Source organism: Aegilops tauschii, chromosome 7 (assembly GCF_002575655.3).
Source record: "Aegilops tauschii subsp. strangulata cultivar AL8/78 chromosome 7, Aet v6.0, whole genome shotgun sequence".
Taxonomy (NCBI): domain Eukaryota; kingdom Viridiplantae; phylum Streptophyta; class Magnoliopsida; order Poales; family Poaceae; genus Aegilops; species Aegilops tauschii.
In genome coordinates, this window is record NC_053041.3 from 272,445,411 (window position 1) to 272,458,585 (window position 13,175).

At 51.0% G+C, this 13,175-nt stretch overlaps 1 protein-coding gene across 1 annotated transcript; it reads right to left on the minus strand.

Annotated features, from left to right (window-relative positions):
* Window positions 1–10,318: 10,318 nt before the first annotated feature.
* LOC109746840 (uncharacterized) lies at window positions 10,319–11,604 on the minus strand. Its single transcript, XM_020305947.4, has one exon. The coding sequence runs from the start codon at window positions 11,483–11,485 to the stop codon at window positions 11,024–11,026; it is 462 nt and encodes a 153-aa protein (XP_020161536.1). The 5' UTR covers window positions 11,486–11,604; the 3' UTR covers window positions 10,319–11,023.
* Window positions 11,605–13,175: the final 1,571 nt, after the last annotated feature.

Genomic DNA, 13,175 nt, shown 5'->3' on the forward strand with positions numbered 1-13,175 from the left:
TCCCATTCTTGTTCATTACATGGGATTGTGTGAAGATGACCCTTCTTGCGACAAAACCACTATGCGGTTATGCCTCTAAGTCGTGCCTCGACACGTGGGAGATATAGCCGCATCGTGGGCGTTACGTATGGCCAGCATCCTTAGCCTTATTGAAGATGGCGGCAAGCACGTCCACCACCATATTGAACAAGAACGGGGAGAAGGGGTCGCCTTGTCTAACCCCACGGTGGGGAAGTAAGGGCCGATCTCCCCATTGATGTTCACAACAGTGCGACCGCAGGAAACCATCTGCATCACTCTGGTGATCCACCGGTCGTCAAAGCCCTTCCGGAGTAGAACTTCCCGAAGGAAGGACCAACTAACAGTATCGTACGCCTTATAAAAATCGATCTTCAGGAAAACCGCCCTGAGGTGTTTAGACCGGACCTCATGGAGGACTTCATGAAGAACTAGCACCCCATCTAGGATATACCGCCCTTGAATGAAGGCGGATTGGTTGGGATGGGTAATGTGATCAGCAAGAAGGGTCACCCTATTGGCGTACCCTTTCGCCAGAATCCGGAAAATCACATTGATGACTGTGATCGGTCGAAACTGGCGGATGTCGGAAGCCCCAAGCACCTTGGGGATGAGCGAAATGATCCCATAGTTGAGGCGCCCGAGGTCGATGGACCCAACGTAGAACTCGTCGAAGATGGCCATGATCTCAGGCTTGATCACGTTCCAGAAGGTCTGGAAGAATTTAACCAGGAGGCCATCCGGACCCGGAGCTGAGGTAGGGTTCATGCCTCTAATGGCAGCCCAGACCTCTCCCTCGGAGAAGGGGGCCGTAAGGGCCGCATTCTCCGCATTGGAGACCAGCTGGAGGCCGGTCCAGCAATCACGGGCCAGAGAAAGGCCGCTCCTAGGAGCGGCGGAGAACAGGGACCTATAGAACCCGTCGACATGGGACCGAATGTCACAGGGGGCCTGCAAGAGGGTCGCGCCATCCCAGAGGAGGGGGATCGTGTTGTGTCTACGGCGGCCATTCGCGATGGCCAGAAAGTAGGCCGTGTTCGTGCCACCCTTCAAAACCCATTTCTGGGCACCACAGAGACGCCAGTAGGCCTCCTCATCGGTGTAGATGACGGAGAGTTGGTCTTCCAAGTCGTATCGAGAGAGCCACTCGTCAGGAGAGAGGCCGGTCGCGTCCGCACGCAGGTCCAGGGCCTGGATGGCGGTCAACAGGGCCTTCTTGCGTTCGCGGAGGTCACGCCCCAGGTTGGCACCCCATCCCTTCATGAACTGCCGGCCACGCTTGGCACATAATTGCCACGAGTCGATGGCCGAGGGAGGGCGGGGATGAGGGTGCGCACGAGCCTCCACCCAGCGAGCGCCGACTGCCGCCATGAAACCAGTTTGGGACAACCAGAATGTCTCAAACCGGAATCGGGGGGGGGGGGGGGGGGTCGGCGGCCGCTCGTTGGCAGAGGACAGGAGGAGGGGCATGTGATCAGAGCCAATCCGGGTGATGGCCCGAAGGGAAGCTAGGGGGCAGCGGAGGTCTCATTCCGGGGAGACTAGGACCCTGTCCAGGACGGACTGGGTCGGGGATGTCTGACGATTGGTCCAGGTAAACCTGGCACCAATCCTACCTATCTCGCGGAGACCAAGGTCAGCAATGCAGTCATTAAACATTTGCATCCGCGCAAAGTTGACATTCGCATTGTTCTTGTCTTCCGCGAATCGGAGGAGGTTAAAATCGCCTCCAACCACCACCGGAAGAGAGGCGGCCGAGATCTTCCGGTGGAGCTCCTCGAGGAAGGAGGCATGCCTACTATGGTCTGTCGGGCCGTAGACGATGATGACCTCCCACTTGAAGTTAAGTGCCCGTTCGTAGAGTTCCATGCTAACAAAGAACTGGCCCCGGTCCATGCTACCCACCTCAAAGGTGGCATCCTTCACACTAAAAGGATGCCACCCGAATGGCCGGTGCTCCCACTAGAAGGGAGCCAATGCCAAGCAAAGAGGTGGGAGCTCAGACGGTCGAGCTCCGGAAGAGAGAATTCCATGCGCATGGTTTCTTGGATGGCAACAATGTCAATGTGTTCATCTCGCATGTACTCAATGAGTTGGCGGCGATGACCATCATGGTCGAAGCCGCGGATGTTCCAGAAGAGGGCACGCATTAAGGAGCCATTGGGGGGCTGCTTGACCCCAGGACACAAGACGCGCTTTGGGCGTAGAGGGCGGCGGTATGAGAACGCGTGCGACCACGGAGCTCGGCCGCAGGGAGTGGAAGAAGGCCACCGACACGCCTAGGCTGCGCCGGGGTGGCGTCCACTTCAGAGGGCGGGGGAGCGGGAGGCGTGAGCAGAGCCGCATGGGCTTCCGCTAGTCTACCGTCGAGAATCTCGCGGGTCCTGATGGCCTCGATCTGGACTAAGGGGGAGCAGCCTCCCCACTGAAGATGATCGCGGAGTCAGTCGCAACCTTCGCAAGGTGACCAAGCGGAGCCGACTCGAGAGCAGAAAACAAGCAAGTAGAGGCAGAGGGGGGGGCAGTAGGGGTACCTGGTTCCAGGTTCCGGGCCACAGCTCGGAGCTCCGCCCGCGCGGGGATGGGCAGAGCTGGACTGCCCTCGGGTCACGCAGCGTCGAGCTGAGCGCTCCGGCGGGAGGCCGTCACCGGGGAGGAGGCAGACCGGCCGCGGCGGGAGTAGGCAGCGGACCGCGGAGGGGGAGGCTGGGAGGCTACGGGATGGTCACCCGGGTCTCCCCGTCCGCGTCGGGGACCGCCATGGGGATGAGCTGGAGAGCTGGCTTAGCGCAGCCGAGGAGCGAAGGAGTTGGGGGCGAAGCCGTCGGGGACGAGGGTCGAAGAGCCAAAGCAAAGCAGGAGTCGGAGGGGATGTCGCTGGAGAGGGGCTGGCGCGGACAGACCCGGCGACGCGGGCGAGCCGTCAGGAGGAGTTAGCGGGCCCGACTCGGGCGTGGCGATGGGGCCGAGGAGGAGGGGGCCGACGGCTGTCGGGTCAGCCCCCTGGTCCACGGCGTCGCCCACGGGGCCAACCACGGTCGGGGTGTGGTCGTCAGTGGAGGGGCCCAAGACGTCCAGGGGAGGGGGTGGCGCCTCCCCCATGACCGGCAAGTCGAAGGAGAGGCCGACAGGGGAGCGCGGCGAGGAAGCCGGGAAAACCACCAGGCCGACGCTCGACGCGTCGCTCCCCTCTATGGTCTCGCCGCCCGGGTCCGGGGAGTTGTCCCGGGGCAGCGGAAAGGCGGGGAGGGGGGCAAGCGCTGCCTGGCAGCCCTGGGTCCCAGCAGTAGGCGAAGGAGAGCGGGAGCGCGAGTCGTCGGAGCCCACGTCATCATCAGAGCGGTGGGAACGGTGGGAGCGGTGGTGGTGACGGCTGTGGTAGTCTCCGTCGGTCCCGTGGTTGCCACCGGGAGGCCCATCAATGAAGAAGCAAGGGCGGCCCACGTGGTTGGGGGGCTCAGGGGCGATCCGGAGGTCAAAGCCCTGGTCGTTGAAGAACACCCGGATGGTGGCACACAGCTTGGAGGAGTCTAGGCACTTGACCTTGACCCGGACATCCTCCTCTTTGCGGAGGGAGAGCTCGTCCACCACCACCACCTTGCCCAGGATCCGGGACATCTGGCGGATGACGACCTTAGACCTTGAGGTGGAAGAACCCCAACCCCTCGATGCCGTGACCGTACATCACGAGCTCAGCCGGCACAGGACGATCCGGGCATAGAAGGGCGGGGTGGCCCGGGTCCTTGCAGATGTAGTAGCACTGTGGGTTGATGCAGTTGACTTGAGAATGGCCTGCCACACCGCAATTGAAGCACGGAGGGCGGGGGAGACCGGACACCAGCCCCGGGGCGGTCGAAGAGCCCGAGGCAGGCGGAGCGGGAGCAGCCAAGATGCCGCGGCCCTGACCGCGGCGCTTCTTCTTCTTGTTCGGGCCTTGGTGGCCACGGGCCGGAGCACCACCCGCAACGGCCGCGGAAGCCGGAGTAGCCGCGGCAGCTGCGTGAGGAGGGACGTATTTCCGGGCCGCGGCGGGAGGCGGAAGGGCTTGGGGTCGAGGGGACAGGAGGCGGGGAGCGCGCGAAGGCGATGGGGAGCGGCCGTGACGCGGGCCGGGGAGGGCGAGCGGGATCGGCCGCGACGGTCAGAACGACCCGGGGAACGGCGATCCTCCCGATGCCCGTCACGGAGCTCACGAAGCTCCCACCGGAGCTCCTCTTCACGGCGGACCGCGTCCGGGGAAGGCCGGGGTCTGTCGTCGTAGCGTCGCTTGTGACGGGCCTCCCCATCATCCCATTCCCGCGGCATGGCCGGCCGCACCGAGGGGAGTGGGGAGGGAGGAGGGGGAGGGGGCAGGGCGCAGGGCGGCGGGGCAGGCGGCTGGGACGACGCGGCGGGCGGAGCACTCGGGGAAGCGAAGACCTGCGAGCTGGTGGCGGCTGGGAGGGGCGTCGATGCGTGCGGGAGACCATAGGGGGGCCAAATCCCTGGGGCGGCTAAGGCGGGCCTAGGGCACAAGAGAGGCCCAGCGTGGCTGGGCTGGCCCAGTCCGCGAGGAGGCGGCCCAGCAAGAGCTAGGGGCCGCTGGGACGGGCACGGGCCCAGCAGGCCACGGCTCCGATCGGCAGGGCCCCGGGGGGGGGGGGGGGGGTAGCCACCCGAAGGGTTTCCCCTCCACGGGCGACCGCCGCCGGCGGCGCGCATCCGCTGGATAGGGCCAACCAGGGCCGACTGAAATGCTGAAGTGACTGGAAACAGAGCGAGGATGACCCGAAGGTCGCAATGAAGGGGCAGAAGGGGGAGGAGCGCACGATGGGCGCGGCGAGGTCATCGGCGCGACGAACCATCGGCGGGGGCGGCGCCGGCGAGGGAGTAGAACCGGCCGGGAACCGACGCCACGAAGCCCTGGCCCTACCCACCTCCGAGCGGCCGACCACGCCCCAGGAGCGCTGGCGGCGGTGTCGAGCACTGGCTCCCCGCAAGGTCGAGCCTTGCGGCCCGGGCGCCGGGGCGGAGTGCAGCGGCCGCCGCGAGGCAGCAGCATAGCCTCGCACGGGGGAGGCTGAGCTACCGGCCACGCAGGGCGACGCGGCTCGCCGAGTGGCCGGGTAGGGACGGGACAGACGAGCGGCAGAGGGGTTGGAGGGGAGGTGGGGGGGAGTCGGCGTCGTCCTCGGCCAAATCCGCCCACCGGAACCGAGCCGGGGCGGGGGAGGGGGGGAGGGGGACCACGGCTGGAGCAGGAGGAGGTGAGACCGGCAACGGCGGGGGTGGCGAGGGCGCCGTCGAGAGGTCGGGGCAGGCAAGGGTGCCGGGCGCGACGGCCGCCGCGGGCGAGTCGCCAGAGCCAGAGCTAGCCATCCTCGGTTCACCAATCCATGTACGTCTCCAGATCATTGGATCCATTAATTGCAGGCTTGGCTTTTGGATGTAGCGTGATTAGCACAAAAAGTAGTATCTGACAAAGAAAAAGGTACATGCCAGCAGTAAGTTTTACAAAAAGAAAAGGTACATGCCAGCAGTAAGTTTTACAAAAAGAAAGTCGTCTATAGCTCCATAGGAACTAGGGGTAAGCATTAGCTAGTGTCCGCTATGACGCATGGACGTAGGATCTGCAACTGAAAGCTACAGGACCAAGAAGTGTCGACCAAAAGAAAAGGAGTAGTAGTAATTGAGGGAAGTGCACCATACTTGTGGTGCTACCGGTACACCGGATGCTGTATAATATTTAAAAAAACTGAAAATATTCTACCATATTGACACAACATCAATGTATGTCATCACAAAATTTCATATCAAAATTTAAAATATTTTTTAAGATACAAAGATGACAAAATTCACATCAGTGTGATAATGGGCCAAATCTAAAGCCCAACTTATGTTATGTACTATTTAGTGTTGAATTTGTCATTTTTGTTTTAGGAGCTGTGTTTCGAATTTTGACTTGAAATTTTGTGACAATCTACATTAATGTTGTCTGAATGTGCTATACTTTTTTCTTCAGAATTTTACAAACATTTAAAATGTGCAACTTGAGTTCGGTTCACCGGTAGCACCACAAGCACTGGTGCACCAGATATTCTCCCTAGTAATTGAACTGCAGATGCCCACAGGAAAATCAACACACAATATCAAATGCGAAACTACTATTTCTACTCGCTCCTATGCGGTTTAGTAGGTCCTTCCCAATTCTTCGCGGTGTATAGTTGCTAAGCATGTCACATAAGCAAAAAAATGACACAGTAATTAATGAGAGAGAGCATTTTGATGACCTCAGGAAGCACCAATGAAGTCCATGAACCTAGTCAAACCACTTAAATGGAAGAAACGTATCAATGCATGAAAGAGTTTATGTGCTACATCATTAAATAAAATGAGCTTAGCAACAACAAGTTGATCACCTATGCATTAGGGAGTTGAGTTGCTAAGCTATTTAATGCATTTAGCACCCCATCTAAGCATCTTTACATTGGAAGTGGTTGTATATGGTTCAATTTGAAAATCTCTTTGATCAAGATAGGTGATGAGTGGTGAAATAAATTTCATAGTTTGCTAAAGTACCTAATTAGTACTCCCTCCGTCCAGGTGCATAGGGCACCTAAGACTAGCCACAATGGGTAGTAACATAGACTAGTAACATGCATATGTTACTGGTCTATGTCACTACCTCTATAGAGGGGAGTAACATATGTGTGATAACATACAACACTTTATTATTAGACTATAGACTCATCTTACCTTGATACGTGTGATGTTACTCATACTACTACTACCTCCGTCCTGGTTTATTAGTCCATTTTGTATTTTGTGCCAAATTTTGACTAAAGATTTAACTAACAAAATATTAATGCATGCCACCAAAATTTATATCGTTGGATTCATATTTGAACATAGTTTCTAATTATATTATTTTTTACGACATGCATTAATATTTTGTTAGTTAAATTTAAGGTCAAAATTTGGCATAGAATCTAAAAAGGACTAATAAACTAGGACGGAGGTAGTAGTAACTAGCTATGTTACCACTTTCTTCTTCTTTTTATTTCATTTATTGCTTGTCACATCATCTATTTTATCTAGATATATGTGATGTTACTACCTATGTTATTTCCACTGTGGGTAGTCTAACTAAAATTATACTCCCTCATTTCCGGTTTATAGGGCTTAATTTGAAAATCTCTTCAACCAAGGTAGAGGATGAATGGTGGAATTAATTCCATAGTTTGCAAAAGTACTTAATTTGTACTCTCATTTTTCTCAAAAAATTATATATATCAATGCATTAATTACAGCACATGCATGCATGATCACTTAATAACCAAGAACTTTTACATGCATTGGTGAGTTTTTTCTTCATCCTTAAATGCAGTGATTTAATACACATTGAAATTTGAACATGTGATGATAAGTAGTAGAATTGAGACTTATAAAACAGAAAAACAAACTTTTTGAGATGAGCCATATAAACCAGAAAAGAGGGAGTATAATCCAATAATAAGTCACGATGCATCTTCAAAGATGCATCTCGTTTGCCCTGAGCAATAATTTCACCTATGAAAGATAGCCAATCAAAATCCAACAAAACCCCCTTAATTATGTGATTAGTACCGCCTTATTGGAAAAGAGTTTCACCCTGCTTTATTTATAAAGCAAACCACCAAGCAAACACACGCAACAACGCCGCACACAAGGTAGCACAATACAAGGTATGAAAAGATTCTGCTGAGACTACCCACAGTGGAAGTAACATAGGTACTACCTCCGTTTCAGTTTACAAGTCCTGCGCGTATACCTAGGTTGCTAATTTTATCACCCTAATATAAACTATATAACACAAAAATTATACCTTTTGAAAATAGAAACTCCGAAGTTTATGTTGGTATATTTTTTGTAATATATGATTTGTATTAGGTTGGTCAAATTGATGACCTAGGGGTACGCGCACGCCCTGTAAACCGAGAGAGTGGTAGTAGTAACATCACACATATCTAGATAAAATAGATGATGTGACAAGCAATAAATGAAGAAAGAGAGACATGTGGTAACATAGCTACTTACTTATAGTATGAGTAACATCACACATATCAAGAAAATATGAGTCTATAGCCTAATAAATGAAGTATTGCATGTTACCACATATATGTTAGTTCCCACTATAGAGGTAGTAACATAAACTAGTAACATGCCTATGTTACTAGTCTAAGTTACTCCCCGTTGTGGCTAGTCTGAAGGCACAACTCAACAAGCCCAATAAATAAATAAAAAACATAGGCAGCGGGACAAGAAGCTAGTACCGCCTTAATTTTCATGATTAATGCACGTGAAACGACTGCCTCCCATGCACCGGTGGAGGTGTTTGTTCGGTTTCCAAGATACTACACACATGCATGGTCCAATTAATGAACAAGAAAACCTTCATGCACTGGCGCGGGAGAATTCATTTATTAGGGGGAGAGATTAATGTTATTTTGCATCTAGCCCAATCTCCTAGATTGCGATGCGCTGATGCTATAGTAACTTACTCCCTCCTTTTCGGTTTATAGGGCTTATTTCAAAATTTTAGTTTTTCCATTTTATAAGGCTCAGTTTGGTTGTTCCCCATCACAAGTTCAGATTCCAAGGTGCATTAAATCATTGCATGCAAGTATTAAGAGAAAATTGACCAATGCATGTACTTTATGCATGCATGTATTGCAATTAATGCATTGGTAAACATAATTTTTTAAGAAAAACAAGAGCATTAATTGGGTGTTTTTACAAACTACAAAAAGTTTTCCACCATTCACCATCTACCTTGGTTGGTGAGATTTTTGAATTGAGCCCTATAAACTGAAAAGGAGGAAGTAAATAGTAACATGCATACTCCCTCAGTCCACGAATAAGTGTACATCTAGCTTTTGTACTAAGTCAAAGTTTTAAAACTTTGACAAACTTTATAGGAAAAAGTAGCAGCATTTATGGCACCAAGTTAGTATCCCTAGATTCGTTTTGAAATGTACTTTCATAATATATCAATTTGATGTCATATATGGTACTACTCTTTTCTATAAATTTGATCAAAATTTTAAAACTTTGACTTAAAATAAAAACTAGATGTACACTTATTCACGGACGGAGGGAGTATGTTACTAGTCAATGTTACTTTCTCTACGGCGAAGAGTAACATATGTGTGATGTCATGCAACATTTTATTTATTAGGTTGTAGACTCATCTTGTCTTGATATGTGTGACGTTACTCATAGTGTGAGTAACATACTATGTTACCACATGACTCTCTTTCCTTATTAATACTTGCCACATCATATATTTTGCCTAGATATATGTGATGCTACCACTTATGCTACTTCCATTATAGTATTTTTAGGCTGGTCATACTGGGAGTAACATAGGTAGTAACAAAGATGCCACATAGGCAAAAATGATGATGTGTCAAGCAATTAATGAGGAGAAAGGCAAATAGTGTAACATATTATGTTACCATCACATAGCGATTCCCAATGTAAAATGATTCTACACAGTAATAAATGAAGATATGTATATTATTACACCCATGACACTTTTTACTATGAATGTAGTAATATACACTAGTAACATATGTATGTTACTACTCTAAGTTACTTCTCACAATGACTAGCCTTAGATGTCCTATGCACCCGGAAGGAGGGAGTGCACTCATTTTTCTTAAAAAGTTGCGTTTCACAATGCATGCATGCATGAGCACTAAATGACCAAGAATTTTTACATGCATTGATGACTTTTCTCTTGATCCTCGCATTCAGTAATTTAATGTATCTTAAAATCTAAACATGTGATGACAAGTTGTAAATTTTTTTTTTAAAGATAAGCCTTATAAATCGAAAGAGCGTTGCTATACGGACGACACTTCATGCCCGATTTTGAGAGGATGCTATGCATCCACTCATCCAGCCAAGCATGGTTAGGAGCAAGTCTCGCATAGCCAATGGATCCAGTATCGTCTGAAAATCAGGCATGAAGTGTCAGGGCACAGAATAGTTCCGAAACCGGAAAAGAGGGAGTACTACTCATCCAATGCTTGATGTCCGATTTAAGCATGACAGTAGACCCAGTGGCTGTGATCGAATGTGAAGTGGTATTACGTACATCGATCCCAGTTGCTTCAGGACTTGCCCTATGTGTTCCGGACAGATATAGTATCTAGTATGGCAGCACCATCGCTCATCTTACAAATCACATCAATAATCTCACAAGTCAGAAATTTCTGAAAGGAGGGAGTAGCATGCGATACTAGCGTGTGTGATAAAATTTCAACTGAAGCAAGTATGAACTGCGTAACTGCATCAACTAGCTGAATGAAGCATAAAGATGATACAGACATAATGAGCAACACTCGGCCTCTGCATATCTAAGATGTACACAGCCAATTCCAACACACACGCATAAAAACACCGGCAAATAGCAAAGTTATACCAGACCAAAGCTATGCCAAGCGAGTATATATATATATATATATATATATAGACCTTGAAGCGATCAACATCGATCGACAAACTAATATGAACTATGAACCATATCCGCCACCAACCATCTCTTGACACCACAAGGACAACGACGTTCTTCAACAACAACGTCTTCATAAAGAAAATGACGCTCAAGCGCATCCGTTATCGGATCCAACCATTAAATTCTAGGTTTTCATCTTGAAGAATAGGTCGGAGCAAATCTGATCAATGCCTTCGAAAAGGGAGCAACGCAAAAGCATCATACGCTAGCTGATTTGGTTACTATGATATGATGGTGGCTTCTATATGTACGTACGTAGGGGGTACTGGTTTATTGTATAATCAACCCGGCCAACAAACTGGACTTGAATAAAAGAATTTAAACAACAAATAACGTCGTGCCGTACCTGCACGTACAGAAACAACTGACGTACGTACGTAGTAGAAGTAGAACTATAGCGTACGGACGGACAAGCTACTAGATGCATTCTAGTCCACTCCATACGCGGGCGTGCGTGCGTGCGTCTTACAGCTTGAGCGACAGATCGATGTCGTCTTCCCCGTTGCCGGCCGCGTGCACGCGATGAACGTAGCGGCGGCGCCCGCCATCGGCGATCCAGCTGACGACGGCCGCGGCTGCGGCGGCCGACCCTGTAGCTTGGCCACTATCCCCGCCTCCCGGCGTATACCAGCTGATCAAGTCGGAGGGCGGCGGGGAAGACGCGGCGCTGGAGGAGGCGATCGCCACCTGGCTGGCGGCGGAGAGCTCGCGGCTGCGCTTGGCGAGGCTGCGCTCGAGCTTGTGCGCGTTCTGGTGGCCGCCCAGCGCCTGCGAGCTGTAGAACTTGCGCCGGCAGTAGGTGCACGAGAAGGTCCGGTCGGCGGCCACCGGCGTCTGCGGGTGCGGGCGCCATGCCGCCGCCGCCATTGGGTGAACGAGCCGCAGGTCCAGGTTCACGTCGCCGGCCGGCGCCCTTGCGCTCTCCATTTCTTGCACTTGGCGGCCTGCGACTGCGATGGAGAGACTGATCGAGCAAATGTATAGCGCTGCTGTGCTGTGCGCCGTGACTGGTATATATAGAGGGGCGAGGGAAGAGTAGGAGATGTGAGCGAGCAGCTAGATCAGAGGCTGTACTGCACATAGGCTCCTTAGCTAGGCGAATGCGACGACGACTTAGCATGGGGTTTGTCTGACGACGGTGGTCACGCAATTATTGAAGTTTACCAAACGTGCAGCTGGTTGGTGCATGCATGCCGACGGCGCTCCATAGAAATTAATTTACCAAAGTTTCGAACCAAAAATACAAGGACTAGCATTAATTTAGCATGCTTGTGGAAACCAAAGGCGATGGCAACGGCTCTCTCTTTTTCCCACACCCACCCCCACACCACCAGCGCCCCTCCCTGATGAACCCTTGGAGTCCATCTACGTTCGCGCTGCTCAAGTGGCGCTACGACTTCATCCCACGCATCGGCGATGCCATGAGTCTCCACTTTCAAGCTTAAATCGCCATTGCACGGTGGTCTCTCGTCAACTCGCCCAACCCTTATGACGAGATCATTCTTTTAGCTCAAGTTCTACCTACATCCATTGCGATGAAATCCTAATCATGGGTTGTTGGAACATTTAGATTCGGAGAAATTGGAAAAATCTTCAGATCGCAGCCACACTCAGTTCAGTCATGGAGAAGATTGTTGAAGAACGACTTACTTCTTCTCCAACACAGAATCAAGAATAAGTTTACAGCTCAACTTTCCAGCTGGATTGATCAGTTCTTGAGTTAATTTTACTGGACTATGATAGGTTTCGCTAGAACAGGGATTGCATAGACCTCCTCCTTTTTCTTTTCTCGTAGCTGCTTGTACATATTAGACTTTTTTATTTAATATATATATACCGTAGAACGATGTTCTACGGGTTTCGGTTAATTAAAAAAAGATAAAACTCGCCCAACCCAGCTGAGTCTCATGCTCTCATAATTTCTTTTGCCTTCGCCAAATTCTTCCTAAACACACGCTCGTTGCCACCATCCTTCAATCGGCTATTGGTGAGCTGGCAGAGCAGTTTTTTGTCCACCAGATTGACGAACTCAACTTCTCGTTCTAGGTTGCGTCGCAAGAGATAGTCAATATTCTGCTTGATCAGGAGCTGATCTTTTTTCTAACCGTAACATAGAAAACTATCTAATCCCAGCTCTATGCAACATCAAGAAAACAAAGAAGATTATGCCACTGTGGTCAGCATAAAAAAATGAAGAAGAGAACTATAAAATTTCAGCTCTAGTGGCGGGCGATGTAAATTGCCCGCCACTGATACAACAATCACCGGTGCCGCCCGCCACATGTGACATATTATCAGTGGCGGGAAGTTAGTGGTGGGCGGCCCTAAAAGCATCGCCCGCCACTGCTGAGCATTTAGCGCCCGCTACTGTAGGGCATTCCTGCAGTAGTACATCTTTGGAGCCATACATCGGCTGGAGGGACGAGTGTCTGGCTTCGGTGGCCGGACGCAAGTCTCTGCATGCTTCTCATGCGGTGAACAAGATGGAGCGGACGATGGCAAGTCTGGGCGGCATGGTGCAATGCGGACTCATCTCTGGACACCGTTTCATGGGCGCCCGCAGGAGGGAGGCGTTGTCTAGCGACGACAGAAGAGTATGCAAGATCAATGCTCGGAT

What these genes read in the sequence shown, in the direction of transcription:
- LOC109746840 (XM_020305947.4), bottom strand. Translation starts at nt 11,485, where the DNA reads ATGGAGAGCGCAAGGGCGCCGGCCGGCGACGTGAACCTGGACCTGCGG.